Source organism: Semicossyphus pulcher, unplaced genomic scaffold (genome assembly GCF_022749685.1).
Source record: "Semicossyphus pulcher isolate SPU_LCO1_2020_fin unplaced genomic scaffold, fSemPul1.0.p SCAF_5, whole genome shotgun sequence".
Taxonomy (NCBI): Eukaryota; Metazoa; Chordata; class Actinopteri; order Labriformes; family Labridae; genus Semicossyphus; species Semicossyphus pulcher.
In genome coordinates, this window is record NW_027211726.1 from 4,069,958 (window position 1) to 4,096,035 (window position 26,078).

At 41.6% G+C, this 26,078-nt stretch overlaps 1 protein-coding gene across 1 annotated transcript in view; it reads left to right on the forward strand.

Annotated features, from left to right (window-relative positions):
• Positions 1 to 4,019: 4,019 nt before the first annotated feature.
• Positions 4,020 to 26,078, forward strand: part of dbpa (D site albumin promoter binding protein a) — a 31,580-nt gene continuing 9,521 nt past the window's right edge. The window contains exons 1-3 of the mRNA XM_069681819.1: positions 4,020 to 4,215; positions 9,266 to 9,525; positions 9,657 to 9,864. Coding sequence (XP_069537920.1) covers positions 4,020 to 4,215; positions 9,266 to 9,525; positions 9,657 to 9,864 — 664 coding nt within the window. The remainder of the gene's footprint in view (positions 4,216 to 9,265; positions 9,526 to 9,656; positions 9,865 to 26,078) is intronic.

Here is a 26,078-nt window from a genome sequence, read left to right on the forward strand (position 1 = left end):
CGGCTCAGGAAACTCGAATTACACGTTAGTGGTGTCAAGCTGTTGTTCCTCACTTTCACTGATGCATGCCAGCGTGCACACACACTTTTTCTGTGTGTGTGTGTGTGTGTGTGTGTGTGTGTGTGTCTGAGTATGTTTGTGTGTGTGAGACAGAAATTATTTTAGCCTTTTACTACTAGCACATTCCTGTCTGTATATTTGACAGCACACTGTCACCAGAGAGGACTTGAGGCTTTTCCAGGAACTGTTGTTCCCACAGCTGCTGCTTCTGATTTTTTAATCTATTTAGCATCAACTGGAAACACATGATGTGTCAGGTTCAAGTATGATTTACGCCTTTATTCAAAGTACAGGCTTTTATTTTTAAAGTCATACATTTTTTATTACATCTTTTACTTTGATCCGCACGATGACATGATTAACGAAACAGCGCAGGAGCCATGAAACAGGATAATTACATGTACACTACCAAAGAACATACATGTATTGGTATGAAGACATTAGAAAGCTCCGACATGTTTGTTTATTTATTTATTAAACAGTGACAATTGAACTGAAAGCGTGCAAGAGTTACTCAAAAGGGTATTTCTCTATTCTTATTTTATAATTGTTTATATATATAACTGAGATCCTTAACAGGTGTTATAGAGTAATAAAAACATAAATACTTGCTGAAAGAGGATTTACCCATGTGTTGTAATAATACAAAGTAAATGATATTGTTTGTAAAGATTTAATGCAAGACTTGATTAAGCAACCAGACAAAACACACAATCACAGCATACAAACAATAAAATGGAGCTATTAGTGATTAGTGATAAGTAATATTTAACCCAACATTAGCTATAAAAGTAGGTAGCCTATATAAAACATGCAACACAGGTGCACACAGAAAAATAAATACATATGAAAGAAAACAAAATAAAACACTGGCATGAAGATAACAAGGCTATAATTTGTGGTTAAGAAACACGTAAACATGTCTTAACATGTGGCACAACAAGCCTTATGTGTCAACAAACACAGACCTTACTCAGATTACTCAGCATTATCCCCTTTAAAGTTGTAATTGTATTTTTATTTGCCATTTTATTGAATTTTCTGTCATATTTCCAGTAATTTTTAACTTGTGTATTATATTTATCAATTTTAATGTTTCACATTTTTGTTTGAAATTATAAAAAAGAAATTAATGTGATCTTTTCTGCATCCCTCAGAATTGAAACACTAATCCACACAATCACTCCCCCCTCCCTCCTCCTCCCTTTGTGTTCCCCCCGCCAGCCGGCCTGTCACGCGGCTGTGGCATGGGGAAACCTGTGGGCGGAGACTGTGACCTATTTTTGTCCAATAGGAGGCCGAGAGAGCAGCGAGTGACCTAGATTCAGCCAATCACGACGCAGCAGAGCCGCCGGTAGGCAACAGTCGGCGCGTGCCGGAGCCATGTGCTTCTTTGGTGTTGAGAGCGCGAGAGGCAGACAGGGACATTTAACAGGGAGAAAAACAGACGAACCGTGGCTCTCCCGACTATTTTTTATGGGATTAAATTCAATTTAACGACTTTAAATGTAATAATTTTAAAATTTTATGGTGTTCATTTGTTGTAGACGTAAAAACAAACTCAATCAGTGAAATACATATTTATAAATACGGCTTTTAGGTGTTTTCCTGACAAAAAACATACATGAGTGCTGCTTATCAGTCTGTAAATGTATCAAGAGTGAAGTTTTACATTTGAACACTAAATGGAAGCGATGGTGTGACTACCCGCCCACATGTGAACACCTGATGCCTGAGTGTTTGCTTTGTTTGAGCTGCTTCAAATCCTGTCACGTTGTTGTTAAAATAATCACATTTCCCCACATTTCTCAGATCCCACAGAGGCTAGAAAATAAGAGCAACACAGCAAATATTCTGACGTCTCAGGGCCGATCAGCACACTTTGGTTTTACTCTCAGTCAGTGGTCATTATCGCTGTTGTTTTGGCCTCTCTGTTTAAATGACAGCGTGAGAGAAGGAGAGAGGGGCGGGGTGCGTTCACGGTCCATCCAGGAAGGAGCTCAGATCAGGTGGGCGTGGCTGAGAGCGCAACAGTCCCAGATACGATCAACCATTGGCTAGGATTGATGGGAGGTTTTTGGTTGTATGCAAAAATGTGTGGCGTTCACGTACTACCGGAGAAAGAAGAGATAAATACAAGATTATTACCACTGTTGAATAAAAGTACTGACACGTTTTGGGTCCAATCAGAAACAACATTTGATTTCACATGTTTATTAGCCTTCTTAATTCATTTTAAGAAATAGAGACTATTTAAATATTGTCACAACTCACAACATGTTTTATGTAGGCTACAGATAATCTTTATGGACTCTCTGAAATCACTAAACTGGTGTTCATTTAGGCATCTTTTGGATTATTGGTGACACCCTATTAGGTCCTTTGACCACCCTGTTGTGTATGTTGTGTTATGCAAGTGCTGCTGCCTTGTTAGTAGGTGGGGTTTATATACATGCTGATTGGGCAAACCCTCTGACACACCCACCAAATGAGAGAAAACATATAGCTCAAAGCCTGTTGCACACCTGAAAACCTTTGTTATTCAGGGACACAAACTAAAAAAGAAGCTTACGGTTTTCCAATTGAACGTGTCCCTTATTAAAAACAATATATAATAAACTTTTTCAGTAAAACAAACATCTTAATGGACACAGATTTGTTTTCAAAATGTAAACACTGAATGCAACTCTGAGCAGATATTCCTTGTCTATCTTATCAAAAATAAATTTGTCTTTTTTTACTTGTTTAACCATGTTCAACACCATTTTTTCAGAATAGAAGTATATAACTTCTGTTAGCTTCCTTGGGCTCTTCTCATTTTAAAAACAGATTTATTTTACATAATTTCTTCTTTTCTATTTTGTCTTACCATTTTTATCACTGCATAAAAATACCAAGTCAAACTCCTTGTATGTGAAAACCATAAACAAGATTTAGATTAGGATTGGAAGAATCATTCTGTTTACATGTCGAAAGCTCATTTTTACCAGTTTTCCCATGCGCCGTGAAGGCAGAACAGTGGCTACCAGGAAGGTGGGCGTTGCAGAGGGGCAGTGAGGGGGCGTCGCCGTTCTATGCAAACCATACACGCCCCCTAGCTCCTTTCCCCCGTGAGCGGTGACGTCACACGAGCGGCCCGTGTTGGTTCCAGCTGACTGGCAGAGAGAGAGAAAGAGAGAGAGTCAGAAAGAGCGACGAAAATAGAGAGAAGAGTGTGTGTGTGTGCGTATGTGTGTGTGAGTAAGAGAGAGAGAGAGAGAGGGAGGAAAATAAGAGCCATCAGTCTCATCTATCTGACTCTCATACTACAGGATATTATTATTTTTTGGGGGGCTCTCTTTATTTCCTTCATCTCATTTAATCACAACTTTGCTTTTGGGCATTTTTTTCATCAGTGGAGACTTCACGCGCCGTCTACCGTTCCTAATCCTCTTTCTCCACTCATTGCATGGGACTAGACAGATCCGCGTTTCTATCTGATTTATTTTTTTTCCTCATCAGGACTAAAATTCTCCAAACGATCAACCGACGGACCAGACCCGGCCGTGAGCCACCGTTTTACCTCCACAAACTCATCGGGGGATCCACTCCTGCGCCTCCAGGATTCAGTTTGTCTTCGTGTGTGCGGAGCTGAGTTTGTTTAAGGAGAAGTAAAGAGGTGACAGCAACTCCTGAAGAGCTGAGGGGATGAATTAATCCGTCAACATGGTGCCATTTTGGAGATAAATCCCCCTTCTCTTTATTTTCACATTTCACTTCATGGGACAGGCGGAGAAACGGGGCATCAGGTGGAGATCTTGAGCGCACACACGCGTCACCTGCCCGCGCACCTTTTGACGGCGCGCCTGACAATTAGCATCACTAATTGGATTATTTTGATCTTGAACTCAACAGTGTGCAGGTTGCTCCTCTCCACCTTCTCCTCCCCCTAACCTCCCCCCTCCTCGTCCCTAGAAGTTATGTCAAGGCCTCTCACTCAGCTTCTACCGCCGGATCTCCCTGCCGGGGCAACAAGCCCCCAGTTCGGGGCTAGCAACCCGGCCGGAAGTGGCCCCCAAGGTGGACACCTGACCTCCATGACCAACCTGAAGTCCCTGCTCCAGCTGCCAATCAAGGCCGACCAGAGAGGCACCAAGGACTGCTGCGAGATGAAAGGTGAGTGTGTGCACGTGTTCGTGTGTGTGTATGTGTGTGAGAAGGAGAGCGAGGTACCCTATAGGCGAGAAACTTCTTAAAGGGACAGTACCTCTGCCAACAAGTCAATGCAGGAACATAATGGAGAAATGCAGCGTTATTGTGCAATGAAACAGATTAAAATGTGCTGTTATACTTGATAATGTGAGGAGGCCTGTGTGAGGAGATTGTATGAGACTTTATGGTCGATTTTAAAGTTGGAGAAATGTATTACACAAAGAACAGGAAGGATACCATAGACTTTAACTACACTACCACAAAGAAATAAAGGAACCTGGTGTGCCATAAAAGTTAGAATTTGGGAAATTAGATACTGTTTTTTTTTTTGATCGTGATTGCTAAATGTTTGCTGTCTTACACTGCACAAGCACAACCATGCACTTTGTATACAGTGTGGTAATATACATTTATTGGCCCTTTAAGTCTGTATAATGCACCTTTAGACATTTGAGGCCTCTGTGGAAAAGATACAGCAATATTTTACTAAAATATAATATTATAATATCATATCAAAGTGCATATATTTGGGTTAAGCAGTCAGACAGTGCTCTTAGTAATTCTGTGACATTTTAATAAAGAAAATAATCGGCAGGCTAATTGATAATCAAAATATTCACGAGTTGGTGCACTAATATGAAAAACAAACATCCCTACAGACTCAATATCTCGGGAATATTGCAGTGATTATTCACTGGAGGATGTGTGTGTGTGCATGTGACTGAGTGGGTAGGTGTGATTGTAAAAAACAGAGGCCCTGCTTATCCAACACACACTTACACACTTCGACACACACTTGTGCCGACTCTGTTTTTACTGTAGCCCTCGTCCTTCTGCCAACTGGATTTTGAATTTATTTTATTCAATGTTTCCTTTTTGCTTTTGGTGGTGAAATGAAATAATCGAGAGGAGTATGAGGAAGAGGAAGAGGGAAGAAGAGGGTTTAAAACACGAACACATCCTGGAGTGGATGCCTTGAAAACACAGGCAGTTTAAATAAAGGTTACTGAGTGGGTTTGAATTGTTTCCCATCCACCAGCTGCCATGACAAATACTAACCAGGCTGCCTCTTCTTCCTCTCTCTCTCTGGAGCTGTGTGGATGTCAGCTGCTGTCACGCACACACACTGGCTTTGTTTTGCTTGTGAGGACACTTAAATTCACTCCCTTGAGCTCTGGCACTAATCCCAAAATATTTTTTTGTCATTATGCTAAAAAAAATGCTTAAATGTCCTCGTAAGGCTAAAAGGTCCTCGTAATGCTTACATGTCCTCATAATGCTCAAAGGTCCTTGTAATGCTTAAATGTCCTCGTAATGCTCAAAGGTCCTCGTAATGCTTAAATGTCCTCTTAAGAACAATGGACTGTCATGTGTCAGTCCTCACAAGTGCATATAAAACTAAACACATGTACAAAGAGGGGAAAAAAACACAGCCCAAATTCTCCCTGCAGTTTGGCGACCCCTGGTGGCCTCTTGGTGTAAATGCACCTCAGTCCCCTAGTTTTTTTTTTTGTTCCTTTGCATGAGGAGGAGATGATGATGGTGAGCGCTGATGACAGGCTCTCCATGGAGCCAGAAAGCAGCTCAGAGGCCGCGGCTGTAGCCTCATTGTCAGAGCCTTGCATGGCGCATGTTCTCCTAGCGATAGGTGATGCATTCATGGGTCGAGAAAAGGTGTCGGTTTGTAATGTTTTCTGGCTTCCTCCTCTTCCACAATGCACAGTCGATGTTTCACTCCTCCTGCTTTTTTTCCCTGGCTAGCTTTGTTTGACGCCTTCACAAACACCCACTCCTCCATCTAGCACCATCTCTCTCCCTCGTCTTTCTCTCCGTCTGTCGTTCTCTCTCACACGTCCCTGAGTTTTTCCTCTCACTCGTTCCTGTCTTGCTCTCTTCCCCGGTCCCACTGCTGATTTGCATTTTCTCAGGCTTTGTTACAGTATGCACTCTCATCTCTCTGGCTCTTCTCCTCCTGTGCATGTTCCTGTCTTTTTCCCTCATCTTTAATTCTGCTCTTAACAAAGGGATTTCCCCTTTTATTTTTCAAGTCATCTGTCACTTCAGCTTTCATTTTTTTGGAGCCTGCTGGGCAAAAAACCAAAACAAAAAACAACCTTAAAAATGTCTGTCAATAACAATCATCATTTTTTTTAACTTATAAGAGCGTATGACACAGCGCAAATACACTACTACTACTTTTTTTAATCTTGTATGACAGAGAAAGTATTTTCAACTGACTAATTTCTTAGTCTTTCAAGTCACGTCGCTTTGTAGATCTTACAAACCTAAACCAAACTTTGACCTTTCAATACAATAGCCCCAGGTTAGTTAGGTTCCTGCACCAAAAGAACTACCTTGTGTTAAGGAAAAGATCATTGTTTGGACTGAGATAATAACCTATGGGTCTAATACATTGATATCAGAATACAGAACCCCTCCCCCGACCCATATGAGTAAATATTGTTGGACATATTTTAGTCCATCTAAATGCTTACATATCTTACAAGTATTTAGTTGTACATATTATCCAGCACAACGTAACGATAGTTAGTTGAGAAATTATCAATAGTCAGGTGATAGTAACTTAAAAATCTGAATGAAGTTTAAAAGAAGGAAAAAAAACAATCCTCCTAAATCAATGATTACTAACAAACAAACAAAAAACCATCAGCCGTGCGGTCTGCTGTCTGTTTAATCTTCAGGTTTAGGCAAAGTAAGTAAACAACTTTAAGGTCGTGCTTAAAGAGTGTTGAGACACAACACAACGACGCACGAGGCAAGACAAGAATGCACATCATGCGAACAACACGCTTTGTTTGATGCATGATGTAAGGCACCGTCGCAGTTGAAATGCCATTTTTACTGAGGTTTTTTTTTATTGTCTTCATGCGTAGCAACAAAAAAAGAAGGGGGAAGGGGGAGGGGGTGTATTTGTTTGGCTGATGAGTTGAACATTTTGTATGTCAGCTCCAAACAAGTTTGCGCAACTTGTTTTTCTGGCCCTTAGCAACAGAAAATTATGTCCTCATTCTTAATGGCACCTAAAAACCTCGGCTCGGTTGTTTTTCCAATCGCTAAGAGCCTTTAGTGAACACCTTTTTGAATCTGAGATGTATATCTGTTTGTTCTGTAAATACAGCTGTTTTTGTCCTTTCTGTTGGTTGTCTTTTCTTACCATTTTTCAGTCCATTGAGTTTAGTGTAATTTACTCATTTAAAAGAAACTGTCAGTCAGAAGAGAAAGAAGAGGAAGATCGAGCCTGTGAAATAAGCAGAGAGATTATAAAGGACATGAGTATGATGGCCTTGACTCTCCACTCCCTCCCTCCACCTCTCTCTATCCTTCCTCTGCTGTTTCTCGTGTTGTAATCTCTTGTGTCTTTATGTTTTTTAATCCTTTTAAACTTAAATTTCCGGCAGTCTCTCTAGCTTGTTCCCTCTTTTATTACTCTCTCTTGCGCTGTCATCCTAGCCCGGTCAAATATGTTCTTTTATTACTGTTTTATTGGGTTTTATTATCCACTGTGCCTTTATTCAATATACACGTTGAACGAATTCATAAGTAGATAGAATAATATTATCAGAAGGACGAGGGTTCAAAACAATCACTTCTTTCCATACAGCTCTGCAGTTACATTTGGTTCCTGGTTTCCTTTTCATTTATTTTTTTTTCTGCTGATGGTTTATTGATGCCTGGAGTCTGTATCTATCTTTCCATCAGACTCGTTCCCTCTCTGGAAGGTCAGAGTGCAGGGTCAGGCAAGTCAACATTATTTTTAGATGCCTTTTAATGATTGCAACTAAGTGCTTTACAGGAAGCAAAAGGACAAAAGCCGAACGAGACGGAAGAACAACCCTCAGCTCGTGTTTATCAAACAATGTAGCCTCTGGAGCCGTTTGTTGACTGGATTTTAAATTATTTTCAGACAAGGTAGCACAAACTTTTAATACGAGAGAAGTTTTTTTCAGTCTGATAAAATCAAAAACAGTTCAGGTTTAGACTCTGTTCATCTGATATCAGCCCAAAGGCAGAGTTTATGGAAACAAACAACAATGTTGTGCTTTGCTCAAGGGCCCCTAAAAGGACAAAGAAGTAACTTGATCATATGTAGAGTAACGTGTTTTGCATTCAGGAATACATTGACAAGTCTCACTTGATTTTCAGTGAACCCAATAGTGTTACAATGTTACACTTTCATCTGAGAGTTAATACAACACAAGCAACGATCAAGATAGGTGCGATTGGACTCTGGCGCCAACAGGAAGTGTATGGGGCATTTTTTGTTTTTTTAAATAACAACAACAACAATAATAATTATAATAATAATCAAATCTCATCTAAAGAATTTGATCTAAAATAACAGTTCCATTTGTAAATACGAACCGTCATAACTGCCTAACATACCAAACGTGCGTGCATCAAACAGGCAGAGGCAGTGAAGGAAGCTGGGACGTGTCGGCCCATAGATTCAGTATCATGATATCAATGCTTTTGTCAGTGTTGACACATGTAAGCCTGTAAGTGCATCATATGCTGCGAGTGTGTGCGTGTTTTCAGGAGTTGAAAGTCGGAACATCTGGCCACCAGAGCATTTTATCCAAGTGCTGAAATATTTCCAAGTTATCAATCTGCCTCAGAACTTTTAAGCGTACCGAATTATTGATGTCATCGAGTGCTTGAAGCACTATGATCAATACTTTTTGCAACGTCGACTCAAAGGCATCAACTTGAAAAGTGGTTTGATGCACATATCAATAAATCCCATTAGTTTGAGGACAGTTTCATTACAGTAAACACATGAGACCAATGATGAGATTATCAGGCTCTCTCTTGATAGTTACATCTTAAATCTGCTGGAGTGTCAGAGTGGATATCAGCTCTTATCTTCATTTTGCCCTTTAACACAAACTGTGAAAGGGTGGAGGTTTAATTACCCTACGTTGTCTGAACAACACACCTCATTGAGTATCAACATGAATAATCTAACAGACTCCTTGTCCTTCATTCCCTCCAGACAAAGACAAGCCCCTGGACTCCGATGAAGACTCAATGGGTGGCAACCCCGGGCCTGGAGGGCTTGGAGGAGCCCCTGGCTCATTGCGTTCCAGCTCCCAGTCAGCCTTCCTGGGCCCGCTGCTGTGGGAGAGGACCCTGCCGTGTGATGGAGGCCTGTTCCAGCTGCAGTACATGGACCTGGAGGAGTTCCTGACCGAGAACGGGATGGGGATGCACAGCAATGGACCCAGCTCCACCAGTGCCCAGATCCCCTCCCAGGTGAGACTAATGGAGACCAGAAGTAGATGCAAACTTCCCATTAATCTGGAAGAAAAGGTTCCTTTCTTTTCCTGTAGGTTGATGGTTAATTACAAAAGTGTTTATTTAATTTTGTCCCCCTCTCCTCCCAGAGCTCACAGTCGGCAGTGCCCAACCAGAGCTCCCAGTGCCCGCCCTCCTCTCCTCCACCCTGCTCCTCATCTTCCTCCTCCATGTCCTCCTCATCATCCTCTTCCTCACTGATTGGACTGGAAACCGTTCAGCCACAACCACCGCAGCCACCAGCTCAACAACAGCCGCAGCAGCAAGGCATGATGGGAGGACCTGAGTGTCTACATGGTGAGTGGATTTGGACATTGAGAGTACTCTAAGGCAAAGTTTGGAGAATGTGGGGAGCTAGTGGTTAATTTTGTCCAATATTGAACCATTTTGATGGACATTTAATTGGAATTTGGTAACGTTTTTTTAGTTTTATCGATTTGTATTCCAATAACGGTTCTACTGATTGATTACAGTTCTTATCGATTCCTTGTTTCAAACCCAAAACGACATACATTTGTAGTACTTGAGAAAGAGGCAGTGTTGAAACTGCATGACAGTCATGTAGACGGGTCCTGGTCTCGTTTAGGAACGTACCCGGTACCAGGATTCAGTTACCATTTGGAACCGAGTTCATTATCCCAACCCGAGTTAATATTGTCCATCAATTATTAGTCCCCCGCAAGTAGTTTCAGCCCAAGAAGGTTGTAAGAGAAGAGGTTCAGATGTCTTTTATGTCTTAAAACCCTAATATCTTATGCTAGCTTAGCAGCAAGACTTACATTGCTGCACCTAATGCAGTCAGACATGCATGAATCTCTACGAGCACTGGAACTAATGAGGACAAAGACCTATGACACATTAGATTAGCAAACCCAATTCAACCGTTGGACTCCTCCAACAATAACCAGCGTAGGTCTTCTTGAATCATTCCTCTGTTGGATAAATGTCTGACACCCTGCTCTCCGACCGTCCTCGGCTCTCTCTTACAGCTTGTTTTCATCCGTTATGTATTCATAATTTATTGTTTCCTTTCTCTGCTGATGTGAACCAGAACTGCCAGAACATCACAAGAGTTTTTTCTGTCTCTGTCCCTTTTATTTATTTCTTTCTCTTGGAGATTTCACAAGTCTGACAACTTCCAATTCTAATTGAAAGCACAAAACCAATTCTCTACAATGCTGGCGGCCATGTTTTTTATCCTGTGAAGCATCGCGTGAATCATCACGGCTAATTTCACGATGATTAAATGATGACAGATGGCACACATGTCTTGGTGAATGTTCTGCGGCTGTACGAACATTTAAAGGGAGGGCGAAACAGTGAGTGATCGGGCGTGAAAAGTTCTGTTGGTTTTCAGAAACAGATGAAGACAAAACTTTGGTAACAGTTATTTTTTCATATTGTTACTTCTTTCTGTGTGAAAACAGTTAAAATGACAATGAAGCAACATTAGCAAACATTTGGAGTCCGAGGTTTGATTTCCACGTGAAACAGAGAGTCAGTGTTTACCTCTTTAAAGATGTTGGATCAAGTCAAATACAGTACGTCAGTTAGAAGCCAACATTAATTACCTGAACAGTGTATTTTAATTAGCACTTAGGTCTTACTTGAACCATGTTCTTTTCCTAGACTAATCTGAGTAATTCAGCTTCATTTCCAAAGTCTAATGTGACATTTCTTTTAATTATTTACACTCAATTGACTTGCTTTATTTCAAAAGTCTCAGCAGATGTTGCCTATTTAACTAACTTGTCGTTGAGCAAATCTTGCACTTGTGGGGAACCTATATCGTCACATTTTGAAGCATAGGGCTTCCAGCCGAGCTGCCTTATTTGACGACTTAGGAGCTAGTATGTGTACAACACGAACACAAGGACAACAAATAACATTGTTCTTTATGGTGCCACTCAGACCACTGTTAGCATAACAGGTGCTGAGATCTGAAGGTCCAAACAACCATTGGTTCTTCTTCTGCGTTCTCACGTGTGACAGTACTGATTGCTAGCTTGTGTCTGCTTGCTGAAGATAAATGATTGTTGACACTAGCATCAGTTTATACACAGGAAGGATATATAAAGGTGGACCGATCTTTATGGGGGGTAACCAGCTGCTGCTCCTCCTGCTTTGTTGTTTGATGTATTGTTTAGAAAGTGTTTCTTAAGAGGGCACTTCTGTGAGGACAAAACTATAAGCACGAAAATCAACAGTGTTTGTAATCAGTGATTTTCAACTCTGTGCTTTTAGTGTCTGTGGTTTAGTCAAACAATAGCTTGGTAGTGACAGAACAATTTGCAAAAGCTAATTAGTTTGGAAACTCTCTTTCGATTGTCCAAGGTGTGTTTTCAACTGGTGCAGACCAAAATGCCTCTGAACGCTACGACCAATCACAGTTATGAACCGTGTGACGTAGCGGTAGGCTGCTAGCCTGGGTAGCTTATTCCAACATCGTATTTATGTTGCCTTACAGTCAACAAAATACACGTATAGTTATTGGTGCAACAGGAACTACTATTCAAATTTTGCCGTTAGTGGCAGCCATCTTGTCGGCCATCTTGGTTGTTTACGAAAATGCCATAACAGCTTTTAATGCTTAAACCCGCCCCCATATTAGAGAAACGGTTGTGATTGGCCCGACCGTAATAGCGTCTGACCAAAATCTGCCTGAACCTGAGGGAGATCAGACGGATCAAATAAAGCACTAGATTGCAAATTTGTTTGGCTCCCAAGCTCCTAAACTTCATGCTTTTCACCAAATTTAAGTACTTTCAATTCATGCAGGATGAAGGGTTTATGTGCAGCTAAAGGCGGAGATTAAAAACAGAAAGAGAGCGTCTAAGAAGGGGATGATAGGAAATAGAGGGAAATGGAGATAAACTGCCAGCAGGATCCGATTCTGAGAAATCTAACCAGAACATTGTGTTTGTCTATTAATTCTGTTGTTACTCCGTTCTGAAACAATAAGACGAGTAATATTTCACAGTGAAAACGAGCTGTGGAGCAGCGTAAAGACAAAACAAAATCATAAAAGACTGTTGAACATCAGACACAGAGAGAACAGAGACGAAGCAGATTCTCAGCGAGGATAGAGCTGCTACAGAGGAGTGAATACCACTGGATACTGCTGCAAGGCTCGGAGTGTGTATGTTTGTGTCTGTGTGTGTGTGTGTGCGTGTTCATATCTGCCTGAGTGCTCCTGCGAGTGTCTATGAATATCCACCATTAGAGTGTGTGTGTGCATGCTTCCACGTACTTGTGTGTGCAGTACGCTGAACTTCGAACATGCATATGAGAGTGTCCTCTTTATTTCGCCATTTGCATGCAACTGTTCAGGCTTTAATGTGAACATGCTCTTGTGTGTGTGTGTGTGTGTGTGTGTGTGTGTGCGAGCGAGAGACAGAGAGAGAGAAAATGTGTGTGTGCTCTTTATTCTGAATTATAAACACGTGACTGGATTGAGCATGATGCATCGAGCCAGAAATCCCTCAGGTCGTTGCAGAGCTGAAGTGTTACTACAGACCTGCACAGAGAGAGAGAGAGACACAGAGAATCAAGCAGAGGAATAGATGGAAAATAGACTGGTAACAATAATCTGATGCACATGCACGTTTGGTTTCATTGTAAATCAGTCTGAGAATAAAAGACAACAGCTTAGAGGGAGGAAAGAAGGACAAAACATGGATGTAGATGCATTTTTTAAACCTATTTGTTTCATGAAATGCATCTGCAAGGACTCAGAAATGGAGACTTCTGGATGTACGCTGCAGAGATAAAATAAATACTAAACCAGCTGTGGTTAATGTAACTGCAGGACTCAAATATTCTAGCTAAATGTGTCTTTTCTCTCTGATTTTCCGTCCTTAATAAAGTGAGACAAAAACAAAGCGAGCTCAGTTTTGGCTACAAGATGTTATAGCCTGAAACTCATCCTGTGAGGATCAGCTGAGCCGACCAAACAGTGCTCGAAGTCATTCACTGTCGTCCTGAAACCCCCAAAGATCACCAATGAAGCTGATGAATGTTGCCTGAAAAATACCTACATTTTGTTTTATTTGAGGTCCAGAATGGTTCAAACCAATTTTACCCAATGCTTCCTTTTGTAGCGACCGCATGCAGTTTAGCTAATATGTCAAAATAGAACAGGAAATGCGAATAAGACTTTGAAGCCAGAAGAAGGATTTTTACTTTAGACTGTAGATAAAAAGTGGACATAGATGTTTTGTTGTTGGACTAACGTTTAAAGGACAAAGCTTGGCATTGTTTTTGGAGCTTAAAGGGACCATATTTGGATGAGAGGGTGGAGCTCGAGAGGAGCGAGGGGTTAGCCAATCTCGGATCCCATCGGCTATAGTCTGAGACGATATCGCGGTGAGCGATAATCGACTTCCTGTCAATACATCCTTTGCCTTTGTCGTCGCAAGTAAAATTTTAGATCTAGAACAGATTGTTAGCATGTTAGCATGTCATTACGGCTGATTACGTTCCGCCTACTTTTGCTCTCCACACGGACGGTTTTTCTTGCATATGCGGCAGCCTGCTGATACGTGATTGGTCAATATTAGTCGGACTACAAGCGTAGTTCTGGCTTCCCAGAAATCCACGTCCCTGCCTGTAAATAGAGATTAGGGGTTAGCTAACGCTGAGCCATCAGCTCATATGGATGCTAGCTTCGTTAGCGAGGTAAATCCATAGTTCTTGGTAACTGTTATATTAATTTGGATGCTTTTAACTAGCTTAAAAACGGCTTTAAACAAAATGTACCCAATGAAAGGAAGAATGAGTCATTACAGGGTCTTTTGGTACAACCGAGAGTTGAATAAGACATTTTATTTCCCACATTTCTTCACAGAAACAGGTTACATAAGTTAACTAGACAATTGTCTGTAACTTTCCAGAACTACAGTGCTCTATGTTGATGTTTTAGTTTGTAAAGGAGCTAATTTGTCAATCATTAATGCTGATCTTTAACCAAGCAAACGCCCACAGAGCTATCAGTGCAATGACATTATTGGGCTGCCTCTTGTGAAAGAAGAGGAGGAAAGCTGTTTAGCAGAATTCATTAGAGGTTACGCAAAGGCACTTACTGTAATCGATCGATTGTCATTTCTTCATATCTTTCCCTGCTAAAGAGCAATCCTGTGTTTTCTTAGTAACCAAAGCATGAATCAGTTTTACTTTTAGTTCAAGTCAGCTGTTGTCAGGCTGCAGCTTCAGCTCTTCCAGGTCAGAAACCTTCCTGATCAAAACCAGAGTCTAAACCTCAGATTCCCATGAGCCTCTGCATGCTGGAGGAGGCATGAACTCATTGACCTGCGACGTGTTTGAGAGGAAGCATCTGCTGCGAGAACATTGCACAGCTACAACCGAGGCGGTCTGTAAATGGTAATAACTTATTAATCCGGAGAACACAAAGAGAGAGCTGCTCGTAAAATATACAGGAGACACAGAAATTTGACTCTCTCGCTCATCAGACAGTTTGACGAGTGATAAAAATAAAACAAGACACCTAAATCTGAATAATCTGATCAGCCGTTGCGTCGCCCGAGGCTGATCTGTCGACCAAACCTCATGCAAATCTGTTCAGTTTTTAAATCCTGCTGAGAGACTGACACGAGAAGACGCTGACAGTGAAAGAGGAAGTGATGAAGCTTCAGTGAGAAGTTCAGATAAAAACAAACAAGATAAGAGTGGAGTGTGGCTTCTATACTTGGACACATTTACATAAACCTAAACAGGAACACAAACCAGAGTTTGCACTCAGCAGCTAAATATGGAGCTGGGTTTTTACTCAACGTTTGCATTTGATTTGGTTTTTACTTATTTATATAGAACACTGACAGACTGTCTTTGCCCTCAAGCCACAGTATCATACTGTATATGCAAGAGACGTAGTATATCATTTAGTCTAGCCTTGGTTTTGCTTTCCTTCTCAGAACACTTTCATTGTTATAATGTTTGGTACAGGTCAGTCAGAGGGAGCTGCAGACGACTCATGCAAAGCCTTAAATGTGTTAATGGTTAGTACTGCCTTAAAAACAGTAGCTTTCACAGCAAGCTGTAATGTGCCGCTCATAGACTGTATCTAAGACGTGGTCGTAGCCATTGGGACGTCACCCACTGGTTTGTGATCCCTCCTTTTGAAGACTTGAGTTTGGGCATTTTGGCCGTCGCCATCTTGGAACCAGAAGGGAACATATTCAGAGGACACCTGGTTGCGACTTGTCAATCACAGTGTAGCCACACCCCAAAGGATACCAGCCATTATCGTCTATGATGGAGACCATAAACTCGTTAGGAAAATGTTTAGTGAGGGAATAAATCAAGAGAGAAGTTGGCTTCATCTGGTTTTTGCAGCCAGTAGAGTCGACCCCTGCTGGCCATTACAAGAGTGCAGGTTTAAGGCACTACGTCTATGAGATGCCACCACAGATTTATTACGGCTGCTACTGGCTTTTTATAGCCTCGAAGAAGAGGCGATAGCTAAATAACAACTGAGGTTGTACGCTTGTATGAGCTAGCAAAATGGCGGTAATTAGGCAATATTTAGCAGCAGAACTCCCCTAGAGCAAAACAACAACGTGACTAGCATGCAAAGCTTCAGAGCTGTAGTAGCCAAGGCGGTTCTTGAGTGATAAGATCAAAGCCAAAAGGTGTCACAACTGCCCCCAGTCTCCCCTACTTAGAGAAGATCAGCAGTCGAACTACCACAGCCCATTTAAGCGCTGATAATTTGTCATGCAGAGAAAACAATCTAAGCAAAGATGAGGCCGCCTTTGGCCCCAGGAGCGACGTATATGACTTCCCCAGCTGCTGTAACCACAGAGCAGCTCCATCTCACACAGAAATACCAGCGTCTAGACTAGAAGAATGCCGGATAAATCCTCCAGGAATCATCAGTCAGTGGATGAGATACATAAAGGGTTTAATATAAATATGGAGGTATTAAAAAGTCAGATCTTGTTGTGCATGGATCGTAGAGGGAGTGAACTGATCTGCTGTCTCTTTAAGAGGAGAGTGCAGGATAATGCCACGCTGGGGCCGTCAGTGATTTAACATTCAGGGCTGTGATTAATCCCAGCGAGCAAAGGGTTAAACAAGACACTGACTCTGCACTCTGTAACACTGCACAGAGAGAGGGAGGGAGGGAGGGAGGGAGAGAGAGAGAGAGCGAGATGCCGGAGGGGGAGAGCGAGTCAAGAGTGTTCGCTTTGCATGTTTTGAAATCTCTCTCTCCCTCCGTCTCTCACACGCTCGGGCCATGTGCGGCCGCCACGTCACGTGCCGCTGCAGAAAGCATCGGCGCGAGAGAGCCAGCATGCGAGACAGAGAGAGAGACAGGGGGAGGGAGGGGGGAGGAAAGAGAGAGCGAGGCAGGAGGAAAGTGGAGGGACATAAAGAGAGAGAGAGAGGAAACAGTGAAGATTACAGAGAGAATAAACACTGAGGACGAAAAGAAGAAAGCTTTAGGATGGCAGAGCGAACAGTCGGTTAGGAAGCATTTTAACAGAACAGTGCTTTATGCAGCAGTAAAGGAAAGATGTTATATTTATTGTCTCATCATTGTACAAATTCACATATTTATCATATCAGCATGTCCAAAAATATGTTCCTCCTCTGCCACAGTTTACCCCAAACCAAGTAGGAACCACCCAGGCTCTGAATTCAACAAGTTCTTCGACCTAAAACACATTTTACTTCAAATTTCTCTCCTATATAAGTGTAATTTAATCCTACATAATTTACCTTCCTGAAGATATGACTCAATGTTAACTGTTTTTCTTTAATCCACCAGCTTTATGCCTAAAAGCAGCCACTCGCAGGGACACGCCGCGCTCCTTTTCCCAAAGATTAACGAGTGTTCTTGCATTAATTTTCATATTCCCTTCTCAAATCGTCAGCTCCCAGCTACTGTACTCTGACTAATTCTTCTGCCTGTGTTACACCTCTTCCTAACATACAGCGAGCGAGCGAACCGCGGCAGATGGAGCGTGAAAAATATGCAGATATACTATGAGTGATGCAGCAGTGTGAGAAAGGGCTTCTTGTGGTTTCTTCTTCTGCAAAATGACACGCGAGTGTGTTAAAACTTCCCAAAAAAATCATCGGGAAAGCGTTTCCACACAAGCGAGATGTCTGTTTGTGCACACGGAGTAGGTCGCACCCTCTTTCACGTTGGTCCAGTTAGAAATTAAGATGTCACAAATATACGTTGCACTTTCTAAATTGTGCAATATTATTATTTGAATCAACACCATGATTTCCTGGTTTCCTGAAGTAGACATAGCCTCATTGTCTTGGAAGTAAAGCCAATGCAGAAGTGCCTTAAACCTGCATTGTTTAATGGCCAGCAGGGGGCGACTCCACCTGTTGCAAAGAGTTCCAAATAAGAAGGCTAATTTATTACCCCAGTAAACATTTTCCTTGTGATTTTATGGCCCTGATCGCTTGTTTCAAGTCTCCTTTAATGCAGCAGGATGTTCATTTAGTAAATTATGGTCCCATTTAGAGTCAAATAATCTTAGTTTCAGGATTGTACTTGTCAAGTCACTACCATAGCAACCTGTCAATCAAGATAGAGACATAGCAACTCCAAATACGGTCACTTCTGGCCCCAAAAACCAAGATCATAACTTTAATAATGGCGACGGCCATCTTGGCGAATCAATGGGTGATGCCATGGTGGCCACGTCGACTTCTTGTATACGGTATACCTGCTAAACTGACAACTTTAATGCTCCCCTTTCCATCTAAAGTGCAGGTACCCTTTTCTGTTCACAAAGTTACACAACGTAAAACAATAAAAACAACAAATACAGTCGAGCCGAGCCCAGCTGAACCATGAGGTGGACACAAGACAAGAGTCAGGAAATGTAGTTACAAACCACAAGGTCATTACAGCACGAGCATTATGGCATAATTAGGCTTTCAAACAAACGATTAGTGCTTTCAATTTCTGTTTAAAGAGGCGCAGGCCAAAGGGAACCCTGATGAGGTTTGTGCTGCATTTTTTATGTTAACAAAGCCGCACTGTGCATACTTTACGAAGTGTTTAAAAGCCATGCAATGAAATAACTCACATCTATACTGTGGCAGTTTGTGAGATACTTGTGGAGAGCTGTGTCAGTGGGGATCCGTGGTGGCAGGAAGGAGCCGCAGCTTGAACAACACACTGAAGACCTGAACAATCTGGTACTACTTTGGTGTCTTCTCACATGTCTCGTCATGTCGTGTGTCCAGTGTCTCATAATCTGATCTCTGGCAGAGCGTCAGCAGAGATTTACAAAGACGAGAGAGAGAGAGAGAGAGGGAGGGAGGGAGGGAGGGAGGGAGGTCAGTACTATCTCCACTCTGCGGTGACATAACTCCCAGTCAGTGTGTTGACATTAGGAACAGGACTCCCGGGGTGTGTCACCTGGACTGAATTGTTTCTGGTGTGTGTGTGTGTGTGTGTATCCGCTGTTGTTGTTGCACACTCATGTGAACGTGCACGTGCCTGCCTGTGTGTTTGTTTGTGTGTGCAGGGGCGAGTCAGAGCCTGCCTGGGTGTGTACATGGACGTCCATGTGTGTTCTCTCAGAGAGCTGACATTACACCGAGACATGAACCAGATGTTATGGATGCTGTAAAGTGAGATGATAATAATACAAGAGTCTGATTTAAATGAAACACACACATGTATTTAAGCAAAGGCTGTTTTTATTCAACGTATCGAACATTTTTATTGAATTTATTCTGAATATTACTTTACTCCTGATAAACTTATACATGCTGCTATCATTTGGACTTTAAGTGCTACTTTACTGCTACTAACAGTACAGGATTACAGCGGTAGTAATATTACCCCTTCATAGTCACCTTCTCTTTTGCATAACCACATAAAAAGCATGTGAGAGGAGAACTGTTTGGTGAAACTCCATGTATCCATATCATGCTTTATATTACAGCTATGAAAATTAACACACCTTTGACATCATGTCAACTACATTAGTGTAAAGTTTCAGACCTGTGGGCCAAACCTTTTTGGAGCTACTGAGTTTTTAGTGACAGTTTTGTAGCTACCAATCTGATGGTTTTAAACAGCTTTAGTACCATTTAATTAATAACTTCCACTACGACTTTAAGTAGTGTCTTGTTTACTGCTACTACAACTACTTCTTTCTGCGCTTGTGCTTGTTTGTATTACAAAAAGCCATTTAGTACATTATTGCCTTGGCTAAGCAACATACAGTGGACATGCTTGAACTGGAAATGTTAATTGTAACTTAACACAGTTGGATTTAGACTCCTGAATTGTTGACTTAAGCTATTTAGACTATTCCAATCCTAATCGGTTCATTAATCCCAAAGATTGGTACAAGGTCTGAAAAGGAGCACCGGAAATACACAGTAAATATAAATACACAGAAAATATGCCCTAATACTAGAAGATAGAAATACATAAACATCAAGAATTTTTACTTAACTATAGTAAAATAATGTAACAAAAAATGTAAAAGAAGCATCTTATAGTTGTTCATATAGCTGCTGCAGTGAAGGAAGGAAGTTTAAAGTTATGTTTACGTTAGCTAGCTACTGACGCTGGTGTCATCTCTCATTATTGTCAGCTGCGGTTGCTAACTAGCTAACGGGCTAAGGACGAGCCAAGACGAGGAGATCAACTTAGACAATGAGACTGAATTGATATTATGTTTCATGTTATGTTTACCTTATAGTTAAAGACAATAGTGTCTGGCTGTTTGGCAGCTGTCATCTGAGTTTGAGTTACAAAGCTCATTAGTTAGTTTAGCATTTTCAGCCCTGGACAAAAGAAAGAAAAAGTTATGATTTCCAAAAGGTTTAAGAAATAGTTTGTTGTAGTCTTAAAAAAACATTGATTTTAAAACATTGACATTATTCAATCCTGACTGGTAACTGTAAAATAAGAGGAAAAGGTCGTACCCTACCAAAACACATGTCTGTTGACATACCTCTCTTTTTGAGACAGTGGCAGTTTTTCTACATCAATTTAAAAACTGACTGTATTATGAAAGAAAGGATTATATTTAGACATCCGAGCAGGTGCAACAGGATGACACACTGTAATATTTAGTCATCAAACGCTTCATAATGGGCGCAGTTACATGATTGTTATTGTCTAAATTTAATGCTGAATTATGTGAACGCAGAGTGACTCACACTCTGCTTAATTGTATCTGTAAAAACAGCAGGGAGGAGTGAAAATAGCCACAGAGTCTAGAGAGTAGTAGTAGCACTTACTAGAATTAAGAGTGCTTCTGATGGTAAAAACAGCAACAAAAGCTTTAGGGACAATGATGCTAACAGTGTTAGCAGTAAGGCTAACGGCTAACAGCCCAGCAGGAATAGTAGTGCTGGTAACTAGCTTTTTTGCGCAGTGGTATTAGCACCAGCAATTTTAATAGTAATCTTAGCAACAGAGGTAAGATCAAAAGTATAAAATATAAATTGATTTAAAAGTGTATAAAATATGTGAATGTTGGAAATGTAGCTAAAATAAGCATTGAAGTAACACTGAGTTACATTTGGAGATGGTACTGTAACAGGCGGTGCTATGGGGCGGGATAAGAGCCAGGACTACAGCAGCAGTATTATATAATAGCAGCAGTACTGGTCCCAGTATTAGTCCTACCCTGAGCAGCAGTAATCAGATAACGAGTCAGAGCAGCGCTTCATTTCCTGTTTGTTTGTTTCTGTCCTCCGAGCGGTCGATGTGCAGATGAACCGTGAGCTCTGCCAGCAGCTGTTTATGGCAAACAGAAAAAATAACAGTGGCTGGAAATACAATACAGAGGAGGAATGTGATATAGGAAGTGTGTTACATAAAGAGGGCTCCCCTCCCTGTAACGTAAACACTGTTCCACCTCGTGACTGTCTGCTGCCATGTTTGGCTTCTTCCTCTCTGCCTGAATGGGGGGGGGGAGTCTCTCATTGTCCAAGTTAATAAAAAACTAGCTAGTACGATAACGCTACCATCAGCCTGTTACGCACCTTAATCTACTGATTTAATTCCTACAGCAAACATATCTAAATAAATGAAGAACAATTTTAATTCTTTATCTTAAGACATTTGAAGGAGCCATAAAACCTTCACAAACAAAGCAATCTGACGTAATACCTCAGGCTCCTAGCTAAGGTAAAGCCTTATCTCAGGCCGAATGACTTTGCAAGAGCGATCCATGCCCTCATTACATCCCGGCTTGATTACTGTAACTCTCTGTATGTGGGTGTGGAACAGTCATCTGCACGTCTGCTAGCAGGGAGGAGAAAGTGTGACAGTATTACGCCAATTTTGGCCTCCCTTCGCTGGCTCCCCGTCCGTGTCAGGATTGATTTTAAATTGTTTTTAAGGTTTTAAATGGATTGGCTCCTTCTTATCGCGCCGATCTCCTTCATTACTACCTACCAGTTGGAGCACTTAGTTCAACCAACCAGTTGCTCGTTGAAATCGCAAGATCAAGACTCAAACATAGAGGGGATCGTGCCTTTGCAGTAGCTTCTCCTGAGCTGTGGAACAGCCTTCCTATCCACATAAAAACTGCTGAGTCACTCAAACCGATGGCCTTCAACCCTAGTTGAGCTTGACCCTTTTATCTTACACCATCCAGCAATTCTTTCATATTTATCTTGCTTTTCGGTTTTATCACGCTCTTAATAGTTTTTATTCTCCTATTTTATTATTCGTATTATATCGCCTGTGTGGATCCTCTTTGTTGCACAGCACGAGTTGTTTTTAAATGTGCTCTATAAATAAACTTGACGTGACTTTGAATAAAAATCGCTTTAAAACTATTTCCAAGCGCCGCAATCACAACAGAAGTTAATTGTAACCTTCGTTATTCTATAATCAGCATAATTGCCATTGTCAAAGTAATTGCATGATTTCCTCTAATTAGATATGAACCTACTTAAACAGGAAACGTTCAGTGTATCTGAGGATTCTTTAGTGCTATCATTACAGGTTAGTTTTACCTGGGTTCCTACATTTCCCAAAATGCCTTTCTCCACGACCCCCTCGGGGAGCGGCAGTGAGTTTGTTGCACTCAGCTGTTGGTTTCATGTGTAGGTGGATAAAGTGAAAGTATAGATAGATCAAACAAGCGATTAGTCAAGAGGAAGAGCTGCTCACCTGACTCTCAAACCTCAACCTGCGTTATTTTCTGCCTCTGTGGGCGTCTGTGCCCACTGCAGCTGAGGCCTCCCTGTTTGCTTTGAGAACATCGGAGCAAAATGGCGGCTCATGAGAGGAGCCGTTTGATTCTGAAGGACGAGCCCAAACTCTTCCCTCTGATTTCTGAACATTTTAAAACTCCTTTTTGCACCTTGAAACGGCTTTTAAAAGTTCTCCCCATAAATTCATCTGCGTGCCTCCGGTCGCTCCATCTGAGGATCAACTCTTCGCTTCCTGAGGCGAATCCTGTGATGGAGATTTTAGATGACACAGCAGCCGTGTTAAAATGAAGGATTTCAAACAGGATTTCCCGACTTGACACGAGTATGAATAAGAAATGAAGGCTCTAATTCTAACCTGTAAAGTACTTGAATTTCCCCGAATGAGACCTTCAAAGACCTCGAGGATGCCAAAGTTAATGTAGGAACTTTAGTGTTGCAGATCACTGGATTTATTGTGATGTATTTGGCGTGGAAACTCCAGCATGATAACAGCAAATTAATTGTTATCAGATGCTTTAATCCAAAAATATTACTCTAAACATGGCTGTAAAGACACACTGTGGTCCGGTGGAAAGAGAGAAGCAGAGACTGACAGGCCCAAAGAGAGACAAACACATAATCTCAGCTAAATTAATGAAAGCAGAGAGAGAGAGAGAGAGAGAGAGAATCCGAGAGACAGCGGCTGCCTCGTCCAAATGGCTCCCGCTCTCAGACAGGAAATGAAGCCAGGCGAAAAGCCGAGTTTGGCGGCTGTTTTCCCCGGCAGCAGTGGGAGCCGTGTTCTTGGATCGGTTTCAACTTTTTGCCCAAAATGGTTGTTATTAGGACGGGGCTTTGGGCGGACTTATCCAGGATCAGCCCCGTCCAGCTGCCAGAGAGTCAGATCAGACCAGCAGCGGTTCATCTGACGGAGCCGCTGGACAAACAGATGGACCAGAGGACGTATGGAGGGAGGATAAAGAGAGGGGGATATATGGTCCGTTGCATTATGGGAGATTCATGATTGGTTTACAATTTTGTCTACAGTTTGTATCAGTGCAGAGCTGCAGCTTTCTATATCGCCAAATTATTTGATCCATAAAACTGCAGCCGTAGTTCCTCAATCCAAAGATCTTCATTAAAATCATCTATGTGCAAAGGTGGAAAAGAGTAAGCGATCTTAAAGCGGCATAAACACATTTTTTGGCCACCAGGGGGCAGTGCAAACCACCTGTTGGCATAAAATCGACATATTATTAACTTTATTATTAAGAGCATACGTTTTTAAAGCTCATTCTCACAGCGTGTGGACACAGCATACAAGGTTTCATGTGACACATCAGCTGCTTTGAATCCGTTAGCTATGCACGTGTAAACAAACAACAATGTACCTCTAATCCGCTAACCAAGATCAGAGTAGAAGCATTACAGGTCGAGTAAAAGATGGGTGGGTTTTCCATCATCTTACATCTGTGCTTTTTAAACAGAAAGCACATGATATTACACACTGATACTAAGATATTGCAGCTGAGACTCACCGGTAAGATATCGAAGCTTTATTGTTCCCCTTGGTGCGTCATATCGTTGCACAAGGACCCCTTTACCGTCTGAATGAGGCGCAAAAGGCTTTGAAGTCCAATGCAAACAACATTCTGTATCTGTCCTGCATCTGGGAAGTCATGTGACGTATAGCAGAAAGATCTTCACAGTCCAATTGGGATCCAGTAGATTCAGAGCATCAGTATCATTCATTTTGTGTCGTGTTTCTGGCCATCAGACGAATTTAAGTCCTTTTATCTCTGTTTTTGGTCTCCACCAGATAAACATCTGTCTCTTAGCTCTAAAAACAACATCCTGCTTAAAAACGATGTTCTGATCGGAAGCAGTGACGCTGCAGCCATAAAACCAAAACAACCTGAAAGACACTAGAACACTTTGTAAACAGAGCTCAGAGGAACTACAGAGAGGGTTATTATACTCTGTGTTATTAGGGTTAGCCGTCAGGTGGTCACCTGACATCTATAAAACCGCCGAGGACAGAGCAATGTGATGCATTCAAGTCACACTGTAGGTTATGTAAATCGGAGCTCTAAGCTGGGGGAAAAGATACAAGTTGGAAATGTGGCTTTATTTTCACGTAGTTTCATTTTGCAGATTGTATAAAAGTTTTAACCTTTCACAAAGTGTACACATATATACGTCCCCGCTCTCACACAGGCTCAGTGTGCAGTCAAGTGCTTCAGCTGTATTTAACAGGGGAGCACGGGGGTATTTCCCGGCCCCTCGCCTGTGATGCAGTCTCACTTCTCAGGGTCCTCAGAGGATTGTGGTTTTGTGGTTGACGCATGAAATAACATGATTGACGGCTCACGGCAGGAGTCGAGGAGCAAATCGGTGTCGGATTCGCTGCTCTGACAGACATTTCTAGGTTTACGAAAGGCTCTGGTTGCACAAAGAAGGAAATTTTTATGCTGCTGTGATTGGACGCTGATGCATTCATCAGAAATCAGATCAATCATTAATGCTGAATCTTTAAAATCTGATATATTTACGTGACTTAACTCCTCTCATCTCTGTGGCGGAACGACACGTCTGTAAACATCTCTTCTCTGTTCGATTCTCCCGAGTATTTGAGATTTTTCTACTACTGTTTCACTCGATGTTGGTCACCAGCTCTGCAGTTATTTTTAATCCGTGGCTCCGAGCCTGGAGCTCCAAAAAAGCATCTTACAACTGCTGCCACAGAACACTGTGGTTGGACGATCGCTCCACTAACGCTTGTATAACAAAGAAGAAATGATCGGAAAAGTCACGTTTTATTTTGCGGCAGGTATCAGAAATTAAAAAAAGGTTTGACAGAGAGAGGACTGAAAATAGACACTTTGTGTGACTTTGAGGAAAGTAAGCGGCACTAATGCAGAACAGCTTCGGGGTAAAACCATCAGGAGGACGTTTTATATTCACTGCCACACGGTTTACTAACAGCCTCCCAGAATAACTCGAACTGATGTGGCTTTAAGTCACACAAGCTGAATCCCAACATCATACTTTTCTAATTTCAAGCTTTATATTTATTTTATTCATAACATTGACTTTGTAACTCCTTTGTTGTTTTTTTTATAACGAATAATGCCAGTAAATCCTGCATGAATCAACCTGGGGAACAAAGCAGCTCTAGTATTATTTATTTTCTTGCATTTTAAGCTTTTATTTAAGATCTTTACATTCCGCCTACGTCGTCCAGAGGAGGCCGTTTCTTTAATTTAGTGATATTAGTCGGCACCACAAAGGGTTAAACGAAACCTGCTCTCTCCTGCTTGTTGTAAATCCTGCATGATGTGAACCTG